Here is a 22,392-nt window from a genome sequence, read left to right on the forward strand (position 1 = left end):
GCAAGAGGCAATGATTCTCATCATTGATGTTTCTATCATTCTCTTCCTCTCCTTTCCTCTCTCATCATTGATGTTTCTATCATTCTCTTCCTCTCCTTTCCTCTCTGAAATCAATAAAAATATCTAAAAATATATATATAAAATCACATTTTTACTCTTCACATTTTTACAGTTCTTTTGTATAGAAGGATAACACTACCACACCATCAGTTCTAGCTTGTTCGAATAGCCTTTTTTATGAAAGGGAGAAGGCGATCTATCAGCCACCCACCCCTAATGTGTACACAGGATCATCTTTGGTGCCAATAGCCCAGTTTTAGGACATGATTAGCCAAGCTATATGATATTCTGGTAACTGTTAAGCACTGCAGGGTTAGCCAGACAAAAGCAGTAACAGTTTAAATAAATGAGCATTAAATATCTTATTCACTTTCTTTTTTTAATTTCTTTATTGATTTCAGAGAGGAACGGAGAAGGAGAGAGATAGAAACATCAACGATGAGAGAGAATCATTGATCGGCTGCCTCCTGCGCACCCCCTACTGGGGATTGAGCCCGCAACCCAGGCATGTGCCCTTGGCTGGAATCGAACCTGGGACCCTTCAGTCCGCAGGCTGACTATCCACTGAGCCAAGCCATCTAGGGCTCTTATTCACTTTCTAACAAACTAAACTAAGGCCCAAGTTCTGAATGACACCTTTATTAAAATAGTATAGTGATTCATCTCTTAAATTGAAACAAATTTTAGTACAATAATAAGCTTTCATATATATATTGAATTTGGTTTTATAACTTAAAAAAAAACCTAAGTGGGCCCAGCCGGCATGGCTTAGTGCCGTGGTCGGCAAACCGCGGCTCGTGAGCCACATGCAGCTCTTTGGCCCCTTGAGTGTGGCTCTTCCACAAAATACCACATGCGGGCACGCACATACAGTGCGATTGAAACTTCGTGGCCCATGCGCAGAAGTTGGTATTTTGTGAAAGAGCCAGTATTTTGTGGAAGAGCCACACTCAAGGGGCCAAAGAGCCTCATGTGTCTCGTGAGCCACAGTTTGCCGGCCACTGGAGTGGTTGAGCATCAACCTCTGAACCAGGAGGTCATGGTTCGATTCCCCAGTCAAGGCATATGCCAAGGTTGCAGGCTCGATCCCCAGTGTGGGGCATGCAGGAGGCAGCCAATCAATGATTCTCTCTCATCATTGATGTTTCTATCTCCCTCTCCCTCTCCCTTCCTCTCTGAAATCAATATATATATTTGAAAACCTATGCATAAAAATACCATCAAAGTGAATTTTGAGCTATTGGGAAATAAGCTCTAAATTTATTTTAATTTTCTAGAAGACTATGTCAGTGCTTTTTAATTTCATTCACTCTTTTCCGTATACAAGAAAATGGACTGTGATGCTAATTATTTTAAAGTCAAGCAGTATGCCATGTACCATGATATAGAAATGTGTTACAAAATCTGATATTCTATCTGTAAATAATTTTTCACTTTTGCAATATTGGATAAAATATGAAGTTGAAAAATTTTTTACACTTCTGAAAAAAAATCAACTTTTTAATAAGCAAATAATGTTCACAGCAAGTATATGGTCTTGAGATGCTAATCCCACTCTTAAATCTAGGAAGTGTTTTGTGCAAAGAGTTGAGGATCACTGTTTTCCTGAAAAGAACTATCTTTGCAATTTTTAAGGCCTTACCCCAGAGTTGATCAATTATGTCTGTTGTCCTTGCCTTCATCAGTCCCTCTGGTCTTCCCACAACATGCACATGCACACATGCATGCGTGTGTACATGCACACTCACAAATGGGCAACTAGATGCAGATAGTTTATTTTGTATTTGTTTTGTTTTTAAAAATATATATATTTTAAAAGATTTTTTTTTAATTTTTTTATAGAGAAGAGGGGAGAGGGATAGAGAGTTAGAAACATCAGTGAGAGAGAAACATTGATCAGCTGCCTCCTGCACACCCCCTACTGGGGTTGTGGGGTACCCACAACCAAGGTACATGCCCTTGACCGAAATCAAACCTGGGACCTTTCAATCCTCAGGCCGACGCTCTATCCACTGAGCCAAACCGGTTAGGGCTTTAAATATATTTTTATTGATTTCAGAGAGTAAGGGAGAGGGAGAGAGAGAGAGAGAAACTGCAATGAAGAGAGAGAATCATTGATCGGCTGCCTCCTGCACGCCCCCTACTGGGGATCAAGCCCACAGCCCAGGCATGTGCCCAGACTAGGAATCAAACTGATCTCCTGGTTTATAGGTCAATGCTCAACCACTGTACAACACCGGCCGGGCAATAGTTCATTCTTACAGCAAATATTTGTTTAGAGCTTACAAATGGCCTAGTCTCAGCAGGCCACCTGTCTCCCAGTCGCTGACCATCACTATCAACCGTACTCTCAAATCGGAGTCCTGGTAAAGTCCCACATTAGTTTAATATGTGTAACAATTTGTCAAGGATTCTGAGTGAACATAAGTATAGTGCTTAAAACATCTCAGTAAATAGCCTTTCATGTGTGTGTGTTGTTCCTATCTTCTATTTCTAGAAAGCGAAATTCGTTTTTCTACCTGGAAGAAAGCTGTGATGAAGTCAATGGGCTGGGTTACAGCTGAGTCTTCGGAAAGTGGTAACTATGTTTTTATTATTATTGCCACTTTGTCTCACTATGTTTTAAATAGCTTATTTAAGCATCTGACTATTTATACTTAGCAAAGCTGTATTACCATATATCTAGAGCTTCTAACATTCTGAAAACACTTTAAGTTCTAAACATAGTGTAAATTATCAGGTTGCTGTGCACACATCCTGCCATCTTATTAGTTTATTTCTAGTACTTTGATTTATTGCTTTGTTTTCTAAAAGTAAAATTATTTCTAGTTCCTACTTGTTTTTCTAGTTTCTCCTTAATGAAAAAACAATCAACTACAATCTTTGTTGTTGTTTTTTTCTCCTAATGTCTTACTTTACCTTTTTGGGGGGCCGTCTTCATGACCTGAACTAATAATCGCTTAGGTAGGAAAATATTCAGTTGAAGTAGTAAACCATCTATATATATAAAAGCCCAGCCATCAGAACGGCAGAATGAATGGTGGCTATGACACGCACTTTGGCAGCCAACCAGCCTGCTCCAGGCCCCGATTGGCCCCTCCCCAGCCGACCAAGCCCCCAATCAGCCCCCAACACCCAAATCAGGGGTGGGCCGGCCGCCAACTGCCTGTGGCCCCTCCCCCCAGCAGCCTAGCCCAATGGGCCCCCATCCGAGTGGGCCAGCCGGACCCCACCTGTGCACGAATTCGTGCACCAGGCTTCTAGTTTAGTTATAAACAGCCTTAAGCTTCCTTTAATATGCCTGTGCTATTTAAACAGCCTTAAACAGGCCTTTAATATAACAATATTTTTTTATTTGCTAAATATAAGATTTGGAACGTAATGAAATTTATTTACAGAAGCATATACTTTGCTGAAGAAGAGTTTATAAGTGAAATATAACCTGCCTTCCAAACCAAAGTAGGTATAGAACCACTTTTTTCCCCACCTCCACCCCTACAACCACTTTTATTTATTTGTTTTTTGTTGATTTGAGAGAGAGAGAGAAACATCAATTTCTTGTTCTACTTATGCATTTATTGCTTGCTTCTTATATGTGCCCTGACCGGGGATCAAACCTGTAACCTTGGTGCTCTAAAAACTGAGCTACCTGGCCAGGGCCAAAACCACTTTTAAAGTATCTGGGTTTTAGGAGAAGCTTCTGGAACTGTCCACTACCACGGATCACTATGATCTGTATTTTTAGTCTTGGATGTTCCTACTTGAAGATTTGCTTTTTCTCCTAAGTAAGTGTAATACCCTTTTTTCTCCAATCTTTTATTTTCAGTTAGAAAACATCAAAATAATCATGTTCTCAGACAATTTTTTAGAATGTACATTAATACAATTTAGTTTTCAAATGAGAGTAATATTAACAGTCAGGTGCATTTACTTATATGCCGAATTCTATTTTTTTTTAAATAAAAGAAAACAAAACCAATAGGGTTTGAGATTTATTTATAGTAGATTAATATAATTTTTCTGATAGCCAAAGCATCTATAATTTGAATTTGGGGGGAATTGGATTGCTTATTTTGTAACTTTTGGGGAAGAAAGCTAAAATCAACAGCCTCCCAAAAAGTTCTCCATTGACTTTCTCTGGCTTTGCCAGTGGAAGGCATATGGTCTACATTATGTTCTTGGCTACTTGTGGCATGCTCTCTGTATTGTCTGTTAATTGTTACAAGCTTTAATATTGATTATATTTTTGAAGTAATAACTCTTTGCTAGCTTTTATGAATATACTATTTTTATAACTTATTTTGTTTTGCTATCATGTGATTCTTAACACAAATATTGTAATTATGTGTCTCTCTTTTGGTTTGCTTGACGGGAAATCCCTTCTACTTGGATGACCACAGGTGACCCTAGTATCTTCTGTAGTCTACCCCTGGGCTTTTTTATAATGAGTAGCATGATAATGTTTATCGGAGCAAGGTACATCTCAGGTCAGTTACTCTTTAAATTAGACAATTTTATTAGTTAGCGTTAATATGTTTGTATATAACACAGCAGAAAGTTTTCAGTGTTTTTCATTCTTCCTATGCTTAGGAACCTGGATTTTCCATTAAGGGTCTAACTAGACTAATTAATATTTTGTGGCAGTCAAAATTAAGGACTGAGGCATTGTGTTGTCAACTATAGCAATGAGCAGAAGTGAAAGTACTACTTTTAATGCTAAATGACAGGACTTTCAGAATATTAGCAGAGTATCTGTAAAACCAAAACTGGGGAAAATGTATAGTCACTTTTGCTTTAGTTTAAAAAAATACATTTTTTGAACTGAAGTTTTAAAAATTATTGCTTAAATAAATGGGTTGAATTAAAACTGAATTATTATTTTTACACCTTAACTTTTACTGAATATTTTTATGGAAGTAAAATTGTTCAGCATGTGATGAAATAAATTGTGTAACCTATATTCATTTAAAGATAACCATCATTTTGGAAGCCATTCCTCATGATAGTTCAATTTTTCTTCAAATTAATCACTTAAATTGAAACAGCTTGTTCCATACGTTGCCAAGAAAGTGAAGCATTTTAAAAGTCTTCATGATTAGAGAAAGAGTTCAATTATTTCTCTTAATTAATTAGATGATGACCTAGTTTTAAAATTTAAGCTTTATTGATATGGGGGAAACATCTGTTTGTAGAAATCTGATAAGCCTTAATTTAGCTTGCCATCATCAGTTTAGTGCTATAAATAAATATGGAATGAAAATTATTTATATCAGAACATTAGATTACTTTTTTATTAATCATAAAATATGGGTTACTTGCATGAGAGTTTAAAACTAAGATTGCCTTTTTCTGTATTCTTCACATATGGGATGAATTTGTTCGAATCTTTTGTTTCCATAATAACAATACCTTATGTACCTTATGTTTGCATTAGTGCTTTATACCTTACAGAGGTCTTCTGTACATAAACATCTTTTTTTAAAATATATTTTATTGATTTTTTACAGAGAGGAAGGGAGAGGGATAGAGAGTTAGAAACATCGATGAGAGAGAAACATCAATCAGCTGCCCCCAGCACACCCCCCACTGAGGATGTGCCGGCAACCCAGGTACATGCCCTTGACCGGAATCGAACCTGGGACCCTTGAGTCCGCAGGCTGACGCTCTATCCACTAAGCCAAACCGGTTAGGGCTGTATATCTACATCTTGACTGAATTAGCAGATATCTATTTTCTTGGTGTAAGACGCAAATATTCCTCAGAAGAACTATAATTTAAATTTGTAACGAAATGTATATGCTGTTTGGGGGAAAGTTCTATAATTTTTTCAGTATCCTGCTATATTTTTGGCTGCGTAATGATCATCTGGAAAAGGAAAGAAAAGAACATTGCAACTAAAAGTTTTCATTGATTTTCTTTTCCCCCTGTTTCCCCTTTGGTACCATGACAGGATGGAAAGGGCTGCTGTCTATGAAAATTGAGCCATGTAGCATATCTCTAAGCTAAAGGTTACATTAAGTTTCCAAATTCCTAGGCTTCCAAAATGAATATGGTAACATCTTTAGGTTCTCTGTTGGTAACATAGGCTGAGATTTGATAACAGTGGAATTGTTTGCCTTGGTAAACATTTAGCAATAGTGTTAATATTTGCTAATTCTGGAATTGGCCGTTATATTTGCTGCATTTTTAACTGTGAAGCAATTTTTAGAAACCATATGGAATTTCTAACTCTATAAATGATTAAATAGTCCTCATTGCTTTAACTCCTGAATTGCATGTATGTTATTACTGACATGGTTTTTGTCCCCCATTTTAGGTATCCTATAAATAATAGAACTCATGGATTCCAATGGTGCGAGCTCTTTACCTAACAAGAGACTCCAGCGATTCTCTTACTCTGATGACACTATTCATAGACTCTGATTTTATTTATAAGCCATTTGCTGCATGACCCTCGAAGTTGACCTGTGGCTCGAAATAAAGAAAATGCAGCAGAAAGAATGCTATAGAAACATGGGTGTGTTTTTTAACATCAATCATAAGATTGGACCAGCCACCTTTGGAGCTGACCCCTCCTTTGCCATCACTTCCTGCCCCATTTCCTCTAAGATGTAGGAAGAATCCAGATCCTGTCCATTGGCAGCTTTCCTCAAGCACAGTCAGATGCTGGTGGGCCAGGATTTGATTCTCTGCACTACACACACTTGGTCAAGGGGTTATTGCTAACTGGCTAAAATGAGCGACTTTGTGTTTCTTTTTAGCAGAACCCCGAAGTTCTCTTTTCTGTATATGCAGGAAGCCCACAGAATCTTCACTGATTGTTTAAGTGGAATTCTCTACTAAATCCTTAAAATGAAAATTTAGTATTCTCGTAGCTTAGCTATTTTTCTGAAAAGTATTTGCCAAAATCAAAATTCTTCAGCCATTTTACATGGTATCACTAATTATACTGCATTGCTGTCTGGATCTTATAGGGAAGGACACTTTTTTTCTTTTTTTTCCCCATCTCTCCTTTTTATATTTTTTACTTTATATGTATAACATACATGCCTATATATTTTATATACTGAGGGTAGCCCATTTATAAACTAAGAGTACATTTTACATGGCCTCACTAATTACACTGAATTTGTGTCCGGATCTTGTAGAAAAGAACACTTTTTTCTTTTTATATTTCTTACTTTGTATGTAGTACATACATGCCTATATATTTTATATACTAAAGGTAGCCCATTTATAAATTAAAAGCACATTGTATTCAGTAGGTTATAATGGGGCTGGTCTTAAGTGGACCACTATGTGTATAAATATTTTGGGGAAAACAGCTGTATATGTTATGGGGCAGCAGTTATACATATTATTTACCAGGAGAAACTTTTTCTTAAAGAGCCAACATTTGAAATTTAAAGTATGTGTTCTATGTCAATAAAAGAAAATAGACTTTATTGTGACTTCAACTATGTTTCTTATACCTTACATTTTTATTTAAAATTTTTAGCCGGATATATGCTAAAGAGAGAAAACTGTGGAATACTATAGTAAATACTGTTTTCAAACACAAGTACTAGTCCATATGAAGTTATTTTCATTTAACGTAATCTTAAACATATTTGGGATCCTTTTGAGGGGATGTCAAAAAAGGTTAGAACTTTAAGTTAAAAAACACACACCGTTAGAAATAAAGCCAAGATCACTTTCCACCCAAATATGTTATTAATTGCTGATAAGCAATTATAATTTCTATTTGGGATGACAATTACCTCTGCTTACTGTCAAAACTTTAAAAGGTTTACTATTAGAAATGGCTTCCAATGAAACCAAGAATTTCTCAAAATATTTAGTATTGCGTGTGCCTAATGTAGCTTCTTAATGTCAATTTTAAAAACATCCTAAAATTAATTGCTGTTTACTGCAAGTAAGAATATACTGCCTCCTAATTATTTTATTCAATCAGTGCTGAAAATGGAAAAATATTTATATGTTAATATGAAAAGTTTTGTTTGGAATCAATGCTAACTTGAATTTGCAGTGCTCGTTGTGCTGTTTCTAAATTGTTGAATCTGCTGGGTTTTTATTGATGCTGCTGCCACTTTCGTGACATAAATATTAAAGAAAGGTACTGTGAAATTACTACTTTGTGGCAGGGTACTTTTAAACATACTGATGTTTCTACAAAGGTAGTTTCAGTTCATTGTAAATAATTGTGAAAATCACTGTTCAGATAACATTAAGATTACATTAATTTTCTATAAATGGCGATATTTGTAAATGTTTGAAATTGTACACATTGATATTTCATGATAAATGTGCTTAAAATAAATTGACCCCTCATTCTTACTTGCATTTCTCATTTGCAGTCTATAACTTAGTTCTAAATCAAATGAAAAAAGATGTTTAGGAAATGAGAAACTCGGCTATTAGCACTTGATCAGGCACATTCTGCAGAAAGAACCAACAGTCGAGGAAGTCGTTTCTGGAATGATGAGCACCTCAATCATCCTATTACAAAAGACTACACTGTCTATCCAGAAAATACCGCAGCAAGGTTAGCAGCCTTTATCAATAAGGGTCTCTCATTGACTGACCATGACTTCCTAGTTTCATTCTATTGCTTATTTTTCTCTACCTGCATTAGTTGGTGGAGTCAAGTATACCATTACTCCCTCAACTCAATACCCCACACCTTAATCTTTTTTTCTCTAACTGATGGGTAAAATAATGGATCTTTGCTTCTGAATTTTTTAGTGTGTTTCTTTTGAAGTGCCCAAAGCTCAGTTCTTTGGTTTATAGGTGTTTGATATCACGCAGAAATGAAAAATGATACCTATTTAGAAGAAATCACCAAATGAAAGATGTCATAGCAAAGAAACAACATTGGCGGTAGAGTAGGTGGTATTTACTTCAGAGTGTCTACCTAATAGTACAACAATTATTTTTATAGCTTTAATGAGGTATAATTGATATATAGAAAACTGGACATATTTCATGCATGTAATTTGATGAGTTTGGACCTATGCATACACTTATCATACCGTCACCACAATCAAGGTAATAAATCTTTCCTTCACCTCCAAAACTTTCCTTGTGTCCTTTTGCTGTGTGTGTGTGGTAAGAATGCTTCATACAAGATCTGCCCTGTTAAATTTTTAAGTGCACAGTATGGTGTACGAAGAGCTCCTTAAAGCCATTGGAAAACTCAGCATAATGTACTCTAGTTCTATCCATAAATTGTGGTACAACCACAAAATAGAAAATGTAGCTTCAGAAAGAATGAGGATACTGTCTAGAAACATGGAAACATCCAGGAAAAGAGGAAAAGCAAGGTGCAGAGGATTGCATGTATTACCTTTCCATTTAAAAAAGATGGCTAGGATCTTTGCCCATGCTGGAAGAACATAGCAGAAGCTGTTAATAGTGTTGACTTGTGTTACATGCCCTTGCGTCCCGCTCCAATTCCTGGCCACCCTGTGAATGATGTCTGCAATGTCCTGTCCTCAACAGCCCTGCTCAGCTCCTGAAGACTCATTCCTATGACATTTTTTCTTTATTGATTAAGGTATTACATATCTGTCCTTACCCACCCACCCCCCCACACTCATGCCCTCACCCCCCTGTTGTCTGTGTCCATTGGTTAGGCTTATATGTGTGCATACAAGCCCTTTGGTTGATCTCCCCCCCTTATCCCCACCCTCCCCTGCCTTCCCTCTGAGGTTTGACGGCCTGATCGATGCTTCTCTGTCTCTGGATCTGTTTTTGTTCATCAATTTATGTTGTTCATTATATTCTCCAAATGAGTGAGATCATGTGATATTTTTATTTCTCCAATTGACTTATTTCTCTTAGCATAATGCTCTCCAGGTCCATCCATGCTGTTGCAAATCCTATGACTTATTTTATGGACCCAATCCATCTCATATTTGGTCTTCTTGTTCTGCTGCCTTTTATTTTTCCCAGCATTATTGTCTTTTCCCAAGGACCCTTCACATGATTTGCCCGAAGTAGGACAGCTTCAGGTTTGTCATTTTTTGCCTCCCACAATGTTTCAGGCTTGATTTGCTCTAGTTCCCACTTGTTTATCTTTCTGGTGGTCCAGGGTACCCATAGAGATCTCCAATGCTATCTTTAAAATGAATCATTTTTTTCCTACCCTATTCCCAGATATTTTTCTTAGTAAATTCCGTCAAACATTTAAGGATGAAATAATACAAGTAATCTGCAATCTTTTTCAGAAAATATAAGATAGTAGCATGCTTAATTCTTTTAGTGAGGCCAGCATTACCCTAAGCCCAAAGCCAAGTAAATATATTACTAGAAAAGTATAGACAAATATTTCTCATGTACATATATTTTTAAATCCTTAAAATAATAGCAAAAATCCAGCAGTATATAAGAAGACTAATGCCTCATTATGAAGTGGGGCTAATTTCCAGAATTTACAAATCAACACTGATAAATCAATTAGTGTACTTCATCATATAATAGACTGAATTAAAAATGATCATATCAATGGATGTAGAAAAATATTAAAAAATTTTATTACCCATTTATGTTAAAATCTGAAAATTAGGATTAGAAGGGAATTTCCTTAACCTGATACAGGGTACATAAGAAAACAGCTAATATTATGCCTAATGATGAAAGAGTGAATGCTTTCCTCCTAAGATTGGAAACACCAAGGATGTCTTATTACTCCTATTCAGTGTTGTAATGGAAGTCCTATCTTGTGCAAGACTACTTTGGAATTAAGAAATCCAAATTAATTTTATCTAAGAGAAGCAATGATTTTTTTTTTTGCATTGTACTATTAGCGAGAAATATAACTGTAGATGTATAGATGCTAAGGCATAGTTAAGCATTGCCTTGCTTCCAAAACTTCTTGGAGCTCTGCTGTAGAAAGACATTTACAAAGTTTTTATCCAGCCCGGCCAGTGTGGCTTAGTGGTTGAACCAGGAGGTCGCCTTTAAATTCCTGGTCAGGCAACAATAGGCAGCGTGCAGGAGGCAGCCAATCAATGATTCTATCTCTCCCTCATCCTCTGTGAAATCAATAAAAATATATTTTTGAAATCAAAAAGTTTTAATCCAAAACAGTAAGATGCTAACTTGCAATTATGTGAATGGTCTCAGAGATATACTGTTCCTTTCTCTGCCTTAAGGTTTCTAGGTTAAGGAATAATGAGTTCTGTTCCTAAAATTGCTTTTAGTGGCGCTAATTTTAGTCCCCTTGGGGAAGGTATTGGAGAAAGGAAGGTAGAGTTTGTCTTACATGCTTTAGTGATCAATTGACTTTAGTATATCCAAATGAACTTAGCCATTTTAACTTAATGTGCTTAAAGATTTTCTGAGATCAAAAGGGAAAAGGGATTAAAATTCAATTCCAACATCAAATATTTGGCTACTAAAGTAAAATATACTTAGGTTGTTAGCTTTATGTAAATACCTTCTCAAAACAATAACAAAAAGTTAAGTTAGTGACTTTTTTAGCGTCAAATTTTCAGTTTAGGGTAGTTGTAGTTTTTGATAGCTAGGGATATCGGTTATCTACTGTTGCATAGGACACTACCCCAAAACTTCATGGATTTACACCATAACCATTTTATTGGTCACAATTCTGTGACCATCAATTTGGTCTGAGCTCAGTGAGGGCAGTTCTGTTGGTCTTGTCTGGGTCACTCGTGGGCATACTGTCAGATGACAAGTTGGCTGGGGGCTGGCTGGCCCCAGTTGACCTCACTTAACCATCTGGCAGTTAGTCGAGGCTGCTGGCCTAAGCACCTAAGTTGTTTTCCATCTTGCCTAGCCAGCAGGGTAGCTCAAACTTTTCCCCATGGTTCCAACAGGGCAAAGTGGAAGTTGTAAGGCCTCTTGAGGCCTTGGCTTTGGCAGTTCCACAATGTCACTTCCATTGCTCTCTGTTGGTCAGAGCAAATCATAAGGCTGGCCTAGATTCAAGGGAAGGGAACACTGACTCTACCACTTCATAGGAAAAACTGAAGATAGTCTATGGAATATTTATCTATCATACTAGCTTATTTAGATAAACTCGCTCATTCAAAAATGTCAAAATAGCCCTGCTGGTGTGGCTCAGTGGTTGAGCCTTAACCTATGAACCAGGAGGTCACGGTTGGATTCCTAGTCAGGGCATGTGCCTGGGTTGCAGGCTCAATCCCCAGTGTGGGGCGTGCTGGAGGCAGCCAATTAATGACTCTTTCTCATCATTGATGTCTATCTCTCCTTTCCTCTCTGAAATAAAAGTATTTTTTTTAAAAAAAACCAAAATGTCAAAATAGTAGCCCTGGCTGGTATGACTGGATTGGGCCGGTGCACCCAAGGTTTGCTGGTTCAATTCCCAGTCAGGGCACATGCCCTGGTTGTGGCTCAATCCCTAGTCCCCTGCAGGAGGTGATGCTCAGAGGTGGCAATCAATGTTTCTCCTCCCCCCTCTCTCTTCCTCTCTCTCTAAAAATCAATTTAAAAAATCTTTACCTTAAAAGTATTGAAAAGCTGAAAAGACAGTAGTGAACCCCCAGGCTAATTTTTAATTTGGAAATGATAGCCCGTAATCAGAGATATCCTATATAATAAAAGGCTAATATGCAAATTGACCAAACGGCAGAATGACTGTTCGCTATGACACGCACTGACCACCAGGGGGCAGACACTCAATTCAGGAGCTGCCCCATAGTGATCAGCGCACTCCCACAGGGGGAGCACAGCTCAGCCAGAAGCCCTGAGTCAGGCTTATGGTTGGGGAGCGCAGTGGTGGTGGCAGGAGCCTCTCCCACCTCTGTGGTAGTGCTAAGGATGCCCGTGGGGAGCGGGCCTAAGCCATCAGTAGGACATCCCCCAAGGGCTCCTGGACTGCAAGAGGGTGCAGGCCAGGCTGAATGATGCGCCCCCCCCCCCCACCACCACCCAGTGCACAAATTTCGTGCAGTGGGCCTCTAGTAAGCTATAAGAGCACCAAAGTTGAATAAGCTTCACACTTGGAATCCAGAAGTCCAGAATTAGGGCTCATTCAAAATAAAGGAAGTCTTATACAAATTTCTCCAGCATTACAGGAGGATCCAAAAAGACTATACCTCCAGGATAAGGACAGGATCTACTCCCTCACCCCCTATCCCAGGAGACTACAGAGAAGGCTGCCTTGACTCTGAGTGAAAGCTAGAGAAGAAAGAAAAAGTGATGATCTTGAGCTCTGCCTGGGTTTGACAGTCATTAGTTTTGTGGCCTTGGTCTAGTTGTTTAATTTGCTTGCATCATTCCGTCATCTAGAAAATAAAGATAAGAATCTCCACCTTTTAAGAGTTGTGAGGGTTAAGGGAAACAATACAAATTTCTTAGAATAGGTGTCATGAGCAATTGCTCAATAAATATTATTTAATAGTTAGGAAAATAGTCATGATAAGATAAGGTGTTACAAAAGCAAGAGGGTTGCCTGGCTGGGCTGGTGTGGCTTAGTGATTGTCAACCCATGAACCAGCAGGTCACTGTTAGATTCCCGGTCAGGGCACACGCCTGGGTTGTGGGCTCGATCCCTGGTCAATGATTCTCTCTCATCATTGATGTTTCTATCTCTCTCCCTCTCTCTCTTTGAAATAAAAAAGAAAAAGGCCTTAGCCGGTTTGGCTCAATAGATCGTCAACCTGCTGACTGAAGGGTTCTGAGTTCAATTTTGTTCAAGGACACGTACCTCAGTTGCAGGCTGGATCCCTGGCACATTTGGGAGGCAACCAATTGATGTGTGTCACATTGATGTTTCTCTTTCTGTCTCCCCCTCTCTTCTATTGTTTCTAAAAATCAGTGGAAAAATATCCTCCTGTGAGGATTAACAATAAATAAATAAAAATTTTAAAAAGGAAGAGAGAGGGTCTACTGGTGTTTTTCTTTTTCCTTCTGGATCCTCCTGGTCCTTTCATGCCCTATGCCCAGGTCGAAATGTCAAATGCCCACAGAGGCCAGACAAGAAATGTAAAGAGGTGAGAGAGAAAGTAAACAGGGAGAGCCCTAGCCGGTTTGGCTCAGTGGATAGAGAGTCAGCCTGCGGACTGAAGGGTCCCGGGTTTGATTCTGGTCAAGGCCACATGCCCGGGTTGTGGGTTGGGTCCCCAGTAAGAGGTGTGCAGGAGACAGCCCATCAATGATTCTCATCATTGATGTTTCCATCTTCCTCTCTCCTCTGAAATCAAAAATATATTAGAAAGAAAACAGGGAGAGACAGACTCTGTAGCAAACAGACCACATGCCCTGTGTGAATGGGGATTATTGCCATAGGAGAATGCAAGCCCCTGCTACAATATCTTAATTAGCACAATCCTACTCATATAAAGTAAACATTTGGGAAATAAGAATAGACTAAATTAAATTCAGAAGCTCTTGGGAGGCAGGTTACCAAAGTATAAAAAACACTGCATGTCCTTGAGAAGGAGGAGCCAGAATTTTAATCTAAATCTGTCTTCAGGGGGAAATGCCTGCAAAGTTTAATATAAAATATTGACCCTCTGGTTTATAAAATGTTGCTCATGTGAGGTGATAGTTAGGCAATAATAATAATAATAATATTTATTGAGTTGTTGCTATATATCCAGCTTAACTGCTTTACATACTTTCTCATACATTATCACATTTAATTCTCAGAAATACTCTTTAAATTAGTTGATAATATTTCCACTCTGCCTAGATAATTTATTTAGCTATTACAGTAGGGTTTTTTTGTGTGGTTTTTTTTTTGTGTTTTTTTTTTATGAGGATTTATTTTATTTATTTTATTTTTTTTTTAATTTATTGCTTAAAGTATTACAAAGGGTATTACATATGTGTCCATTTTATCCCCCTGCCCTAGACAGTCCCCTAGCCTCCCCAATCCCCCAATGTCTTATGTCCACTGGTTATGCTTATATGCATGCATACAAGTCCTTTAGTTGATCTCTTACCCCACTACCTCCTGCCCCCCAACCCTCCCCGGCCTTCCCGCTGCAGTTTGACAATCTGTTTGAGGCAGCTCTGCCTCTGTATCTATTATTGTTCAAAAGTTTATAATGGTCTCTATTATCCATGAATGAGTATTTAGCTATTACAGTAAGTTTTGTTTCTGCTGTGTTTTTTTCCCTTTTAACCCTTTGAGGGGGAGAAAGAGATAAATGCTTCTAAGGGCACTGAGTGAGGAAAAAAGGAGACAGAGCACGGAGTTTCCACCACAGGCGACACTCAGGTTCTTCTCCCTACAGAGACTTGGCAAGGGAGCCTCAGAGGCCTCTCAGGTGAACAGGAGCAGACGATGGAGTGGTTCGTACTCAAAATTGATTTCAGAGAGGAAGGGAGAAGAAGAGAGAGAGGAGAGAGAGAGAGAGAGAGAGAGAGAGAGAGAGAGAGAGAGAGAGAGAGAAACATCAATGATGAGAGAGAATCATTGATGGACTGCCTCCTGCACAACCCCTACTGAGGATCAAGCCTGCAACCCAGACATGTGCCCTTGACCAGAATCGAACTCAGGACCCTTCAGTCCCCAGGCCGATGCTCTATCCACTGAGCCAAACTGGCTAGTACCCAAAGCCAATGTTCTTAACCAAACTTCTTAGCATCCTTGACTCTCTTCTGATCATGATTAACTATCGTTCTACCAGGTGCATTTCTGGGGCCAAAAGCTGAATAATGTACACTTCTAGAAATGGTAGTGGGCCCAGCTGGTGTGGCTCAGTGGTTGAGCTTTGACCTATGAAGCAGGAGGTCATGGTTCTAATCCCAGTCAGGGCATATGCTGGGGTTGCGGGCTGGATCCCATTGTGGGACGTGCAGGAGGCAGCTGATCAATGATTTTCTCTCTTCTTTGATGCTTCTATCTCTCCCTCTCCCTCTCGGAAATTAATAAAAAATATATTTTAAAAAGATGGTAGTGGAATAGTAGTGACGTGGAATTCAGCCACCTACCCTGCAGTCCTACGGTGTTAGCTTTGATTCCACATTCTAGTGTATGATATAGACTTGCTCCCTAGAAGTGTGGCCCACTTTCACTCAAAGTTGCTATGATGACTATTTGCAGATGTATTTACTTTCAAGCCTTTATTTTCTACTTCAGTAACCTCTGCCATTCATATTTATTATTAATCCATAAAGCATACATAATTATACCTAAGTAGGGGACTCTAAATTAGCAAATTCCTATCCCATCAACCACAGAAGATTTATCCGTTCTAGGAGTAATTAATCTTTTTCATCACTGATTCTCTGGAGGGATTTCAGAACTTTTTTTCATGGCCATTGCTTCTCCGATAACTGGCAAAGTAGCCTGAGCAGCCTTTGAAAGTGCTGGATGTTTGATAAATGTCTAGAGCTTTCATTTAAAGTTGAGGACAGAAGGTAATTCTTCCTCTGTGAATAATAACACCAGAAAAGGAAAGAGCGTCTTCATATACTTAAGACAAAAAGGGCACAGTGAGTGATACACTTGATAACTTAGTTTAGTGAAGAAATTTCTTTCCCATCTGTTCTGGCAACTGACAAGTATAGAAGTAATAGACAAACTAAAATGTCTCTGTTAATTTCATAAATAAAATGGATAAAAGAAAAGGCATCTCGCCCTAGCTGGTTTGGCTCAGTGGATAAAGCATTGGCCTATGGACTGAAGGGTCACAGGTTCGATTCCAGCCAAGGGCACATGCCTGGATTGCAGGCTCGATCACCACTAGGGGGCATGCAGGAGGCAGCCAATCAATGATTCTCTCTCATCATTGATGTTTCTATCTCTCCCTCTCCCTTCATCTCTGAAATCAATTATATATATATATGAAATATAAGTCATTGAAAATCCTTATTAGCTAACCCCATACAGATAAAGGACAGTGAGAAACACAGGGAGCTGACCCAGGTTCGCCTTAGATTAGCAGACTCCCCAGCTGCCCCACAGACATGTAAGCAAAATCAACATTTATTGTTGTATCCACAGAAATGTGTTTTGTCATTCCATACCAATAGCTGATTGATATATCATAGTGTCTGTTAGAAAGGACATGTTTTAAAATGGAAAGTTTACATAAGCAAATGTATAGTGATCCATGAAGTACTTGAAGTCAAATACAAGATATTTGAAGCCAAAAAAGATTTCAAAATTTCCTCATTAGATGCACCAAAAAGAAATCACAAGAAGTTATCTTGCAGTGGCCGGAGAGCTGGCTTGGGAATTGATGCATCAAAACCATGGCAGTTCACGCCTTGGCCGGTTCTGCTCAATGGATAGAGCATCTGCCTGCAGGGTCCTGCAATTGATTCTGGTCAAGGGCATCTACTTCAGTTGCAGGCTGGATCCCTGGCTCTGGCCGGGGAACATGGGGGAGGCAACCAATTGATGTGTCTGGCATCAGTGTTTCTCTCTCTGTGTCTCTCCCCTTCCCTTCCACTTTCTCTAAAAGTCAATGGAAAATTATCCTCACATAAGGATTAACAATATCCTATATAATAGAAGGGTAATATGCAAATTGACCCTAATGGCTGAACGACCAGGAACAACTGGTCGCTATGATGTGCACTGACCACCAGGGGGCAGACACTCAACGCAGGAGCTGCTCCCTGGTGGTCAGTGTGTTCCCACAGGGGGAGCTCTGCTCAGCCACAAGCTGGGCTGATGGCTGTGAGTTCAGCAGTGGTGCCCACATCCTCAGCAGTGCTAAGGATGTCTGACTGCCAGCTTAGGCCCGATCCCTCGGGGATCGAGCCAAAGCTGGCAAGTGGACATCCCCCAAGGGGTCCTAGACTGCGAGAGGGTGCAGGCCAGGCTGAGGGACCCCCCCCAAGTGCACAAATTTTTGTTCACCCCGTCTCTAATATATATATATATATTGGTTCAGAAGGACAGCCAAGGCCTGAGATGAGCATCAATTAACTATGCTCTGGTCTTAACCACTGAAAACATACATTATGTCACTACAGCTAGACACTAGGTCAGGAACACTAGGTCAAGCCCAGCCAGCATGGCTCAGTGGTTGAGCATCGACCTATAAACCAGGAGGTCACTGTTCGATTCCAAAGTTGGAGCACATGCCCAGGTTGTGGGCTCCATCCCCAGTGTGCAGGAGGCAGTCAATCAATGATTCTCTCTCATCATTGATATTTCTATCTCTCTATCCCTCTCCCTTCCTCTCTAAAATCAATAAGAATCTATTTCTGAAAGAAAGAACACTAGGTCGAATAGTGGTTGTGCCTAGATAATAATCTATTGTGTCTATATAAGGTAAATCAATCCCTGAGATCATAGGAAATCTGTTAGGGGCAGAAATAGAATATTGGGGACTAGCTACAGTTATAAGAAATATTAATCATGCTCTGTTAACTGTGATTGTTCTGTTCTGATTAGAGAAAGCACATTTTAACCTGGCTGAGAGTTGTATGCACTGGGAACTAACATCCGAATCAGTCCATCCTAATTCCCAAGAACTGCCTATCATTATGGAAAGATTTACAACCCAGTGGCTGAAACAATCTAGTCCTAGAGGCAACCTCCCTTTGCAACCCCCAGCCCATATTGCCTGTAATCTGATCCTGGAAGTGCCCAGAGGCACCAGTCCTCTGGATCTCCCTCACCCCCCAGCCTGCATTGCCTGTAACCTGTAACCATCATACTTTGCCTACTTCCCCATGCCTGTAATTCTTATTCTCCCAGGTAATCTTTGCCTTCTACCCCATATAAGCAGCTGGCTTATGGTTGGGGGTGGGGCAGAGCAAATTTTCATACATGACCTGCTGCACTCCCATACTGCCAGTATTATTGGAATAAATGCTCATATATGATTTAAACCTGTCTCTGCTGAATTGACTCAAGTAGTGACAGTGGCCCGGACCTATTGGCTGTCCAGTTACAAATCCACCCCCGAGTTTTGAAGTCACTCATAGTTAAAACAATTTAACCATGTGTGGCAGGTTGTTTCAGTAATTGTCCCCAATTTGGTCAGAGCTCTCTATATCCATGGTCCTGAGAGATCCTCTTGTGCAATGACAGGGAGAGACAATGTGACTTGCTTTGTCCAATGAGACAACAGTAAATGAGGTGCAAGCAATAGCTTGAAAAGTGATAGCACTTAGGGAATTGCTACTCTTGTTATTCTCTGGAGCCCTGAGACCACCAGGTAAAGGAGTCAGGCTTGCCCCAGCAGGTTTTGCTCAGTGGTTAGAGCATTGGCCTGCGGACTGAAGGTTCAATTCAGGTCAAGGGTTACAGGCTTGATCCCCAGTAGGGGGCGTGCAGGAGGCAGTCGATCAATGATTCTCTCATTATTGATGTTTCTATCTCTCCCTTCCGCTCTGAAATAAAAAAATATTTTTAAAAAAGTCAGCCTTATCCAGTGGAGATGAGATCACGTGGAACAATCAATAAGTTCTCAGCTGAGGGTTTTTAGGCAGCAGAACAGACAGCTGACGAGTGTGAGCCCACAGGCTAGAAGCAGAGGAACCACCTTACACAGTAAATCATTGTTGTTTTAAGCCATTGCATTTTCGGAGTGGTTTACAGCATGGTAAAAGCGAACTGATAGACCATGTGAACAGCCTCATGGATTGCTTTTGCAATTCTTATCCAAAAGAAAGTGTGCCTTGTTTCCACCTCTAACTAGTTGGTAATGTGATATTGTGATTTGTAATAAGAAATATATATTTGGTCTTTGTCCCAGTTCCTGGCACAGGGCTCCTAAAACCCTTGGAATTTCCTGTGTTGAGAGCCTTAAAGGTGTCTTTTGTAATGTTAATGAGGTGACTTTAGGAAAGTCCCTAGGTCTGGTAGGGATGGGGGCTGGTTGCCAGGGAAACCAACCACATGATTAGAGGGTTGGAACTTTCAGTCCCACTCCCAAATCTTTGGGATGGGAAAGGGCTGGAGGTTGAATCAATCACTAATGGCTAATGACTTAAGCACTCTTGCCTGGGTAAGGAGGCCTCTATAAAACCCCAAACGGAGGGGATTTGGAGAGCTTGTGAGTTGGTGAACAAACGTGTGGAGGTGCACAGAGAATGCTGCTTCGAGAGCTTGGCAGCCCCGTGCCCTTTCCCCAGGCCTTGATCTACTCATCTCCTCCATCTGGCTGTTCCCGAGTTACATCTTTTTATAATACACCGGTGATCTAGTAAGTAAAATGTTTCTCTGTGCCCTGTGGCCACTCTAACAAGTCAATTGAACATTGAGGAGGGAGTCTTGGGAACCTCTGAGCTAAAGCTGGTGGGTCCAAAGCATAGTAACAACTTGGACTTGTGATTGGCGTCTGGAGTGGGGGCAAGGGGGCATTCTTGTAGGACTGAACCCCTAACCTGCGGGATCTGTCGCTATCTCCAGGTAGATAGTATCAGAATTGAGTTAAATTGTGCCCAGCTGGTGTAGGAGATAACTGTATGGTGGTGGAGGAAAACCCACACCTTGGAATTGTGTAGAAACCGTACTAAAGGTATTATTGAACCATTTGGGGACCTAGAAGTCAAGTCAATTTTGATACCTCCTTCTCTCTCAGCCTGCATATACCCATCACCAAAGTCTGTTTTTACCTCCTGTAAATCTGAAATTCATCTCCTGGACCAAATAGGGAATCATCCTGCCCATCTCCCTGCATTCACCCTGGTCCCACTCGGATCTGTACCCCAATGTAACAACAATCATTTTAAAAACCAATCTGGCTATGTCTCCCCTCTCACTTAAAACCCTTCACTCACTTTCATTTATCCCCTGTATTTCCCATGACCTACAGTCCCTCACAGTTTGAGCCACCCCCACCCCCCACTGCCAGTCTCATCTCCACAACTTCCCATATTTGTGTCTGCCCCAGCCCTTCCTTTTGTTCTGCTAATGGGCATTGGCAAGCGCTCCTCCTGTTGGAGCCTTTCAGTGTGCTGTTGCCCCTACTCTTGCCCCTGCCCCCCACTGACTCTATCCAACCTTCTCGTCTTACCTTAGGCATCACATACTTAGGGGAGCCTTTTTCTGGGCCCCGAGTGCAGGTTATATTCTTTTTCTTTATTGTACTTCTCTCTTATTTCATTTGTGATTGAATATACTCATGTTTGTGTGATTTTAAGGTTAATGTCTATATTACAAACTACACTATAAACTCCAGAAAGTAAAGAATGCCAAGCTTTGCTCACCCTGGGACCTCTAATGTCTAGCATACTGCCTGGCACAGAACTGATAGTACATACATTTGTTGACTGAATGGATGTGTGGATGAAAAGGGGCCATGTGCTAACCTGACTAGCTCAGGGAAGGCCTGTGAGGTGCCCTTGCAAACTTGGAGACCTAAAGTTACCACAAAAGGTGGTCTGAAATTAAAGCTTTAATTAAAACACAGTCTATGGTGGGTAGTCATGTCCTAAGCTGGTATCTTCCCTGAAAAAGATAAACTTTGATATTTACTGAGCCTATAGTCTTTTTGAATCTACCATAAACATACCTTTGGAATGTCAGGGTAACTTGTAACTTCCCTTTTTCCAGACCCCTCAGGGCACAACAAATGGGCGCCAGGGTACAGACCACAAAATTCCCTCATTGTTAATTGCTGACGGCTAGCTATCCCGTACCCACCTAAGTAAAAGAAGCACGTATCTATCATTTTACTTTTTATTCAATCACAGAGGTTTTTCCCACTTTGCTTTCTCCCACCGCCCTAACCTATCACCACTGGATTCCATCTGACCCACTTATGCCTCATTCTTTAATTGTAATTTAAAAACAAGGTAAACAACTGTGATTCTCTGGAGCACTATCTTAATACGCTGAGATTCTGCTCCCAGTCAATGGCAATTGTCAACAGTTTGGCTCAAATAAACTCACAAAAATTCTTTACAGGTTTGAATGTTTCTTATGTTAAACGAGTTTGATATACAGAGCTACACTTGCACTTGTCATATATAAAATATACTCAATAGATAGTTGCTGAATGAATAGGGAATGAATGAATAAGCCCGAGTTAGAAAGAGGATAGCAATAGGAAAAGCCATATGTTACATAGCCTTGTATTCCTTGCACATAAGAAGCTAGTTGTTTTGTTGATGGTTTCTTTTGCTGTGCAGAAGCTTTTTATTTTGATGTAGTCCCATTTGTGCACTGCTGGTGGGAATGCAGACTGGTGCAGCCACTATGGAAGACAGTATGGAATTTCCTTAAAAAACTGAAAATGGAACTCCCATTTGACCCTGTGATCCCCCTTCTAGGAATATATCCCAAGAAACCAGAAACACCAATCAGAAAGGATATATGCACCCCTATGTTCATAGCAGCACAATTCACCATAGCTAAGATCTGGAAACAGCCTAAGTGCCCATCAGTAGATGAATGGATTAGAAAACTGTGGTACATCTACACGATGG

General features: G+C 39.9%; 1 protein-coding gene across 4 annotated transcripts in view; it reads left to right on the forward strand.

Annotated features, from left to right (window-relative positions):
* The window catches only part of GK (glycerol kinase), a gene marked incomplete at its 3' end in the record, with an annotated part of 71,639 nt that extends 63,243 nt beyond the window's left edge, over nt 1–8,396 (forward strand). For 2 of the 4 annotated variants that reach the window (XM_081115403.1, XM_081115400.1), the window contains 2 exons: nt 2,558–2,638; nt 4,461–4,585. In XM_081115403.1, coding sequence (XP_080971529.1) covers nt 2,558–2,638; nt 4,461–4,585 — 206 coding nt within the window. Of the gene's footprint in view, nt 1–2,557; nt 2,639–4,460; nt 4,586–6,376 lie in introns of those variants that run through there. The other 2 variants (XM_081115401.1, XM_081115402.1) reach the window with 2 other exon arrangements.
* Nucleotides 8,397–22,392: the final 13,996 nt, after the last annotated feature.

The sequence above is a fragment of the Myotis nattereri genome (assembly GCF_964212035.1).
Source record: "Myotis nattereri genome assembly, chromosome: X".
Taxonomy (NCBI): Eukaryota; Metazoa; Chordata; class Mammalia; order Chiroptera; family Vespertilionidae; genus Myotis; species Myotis nattereri.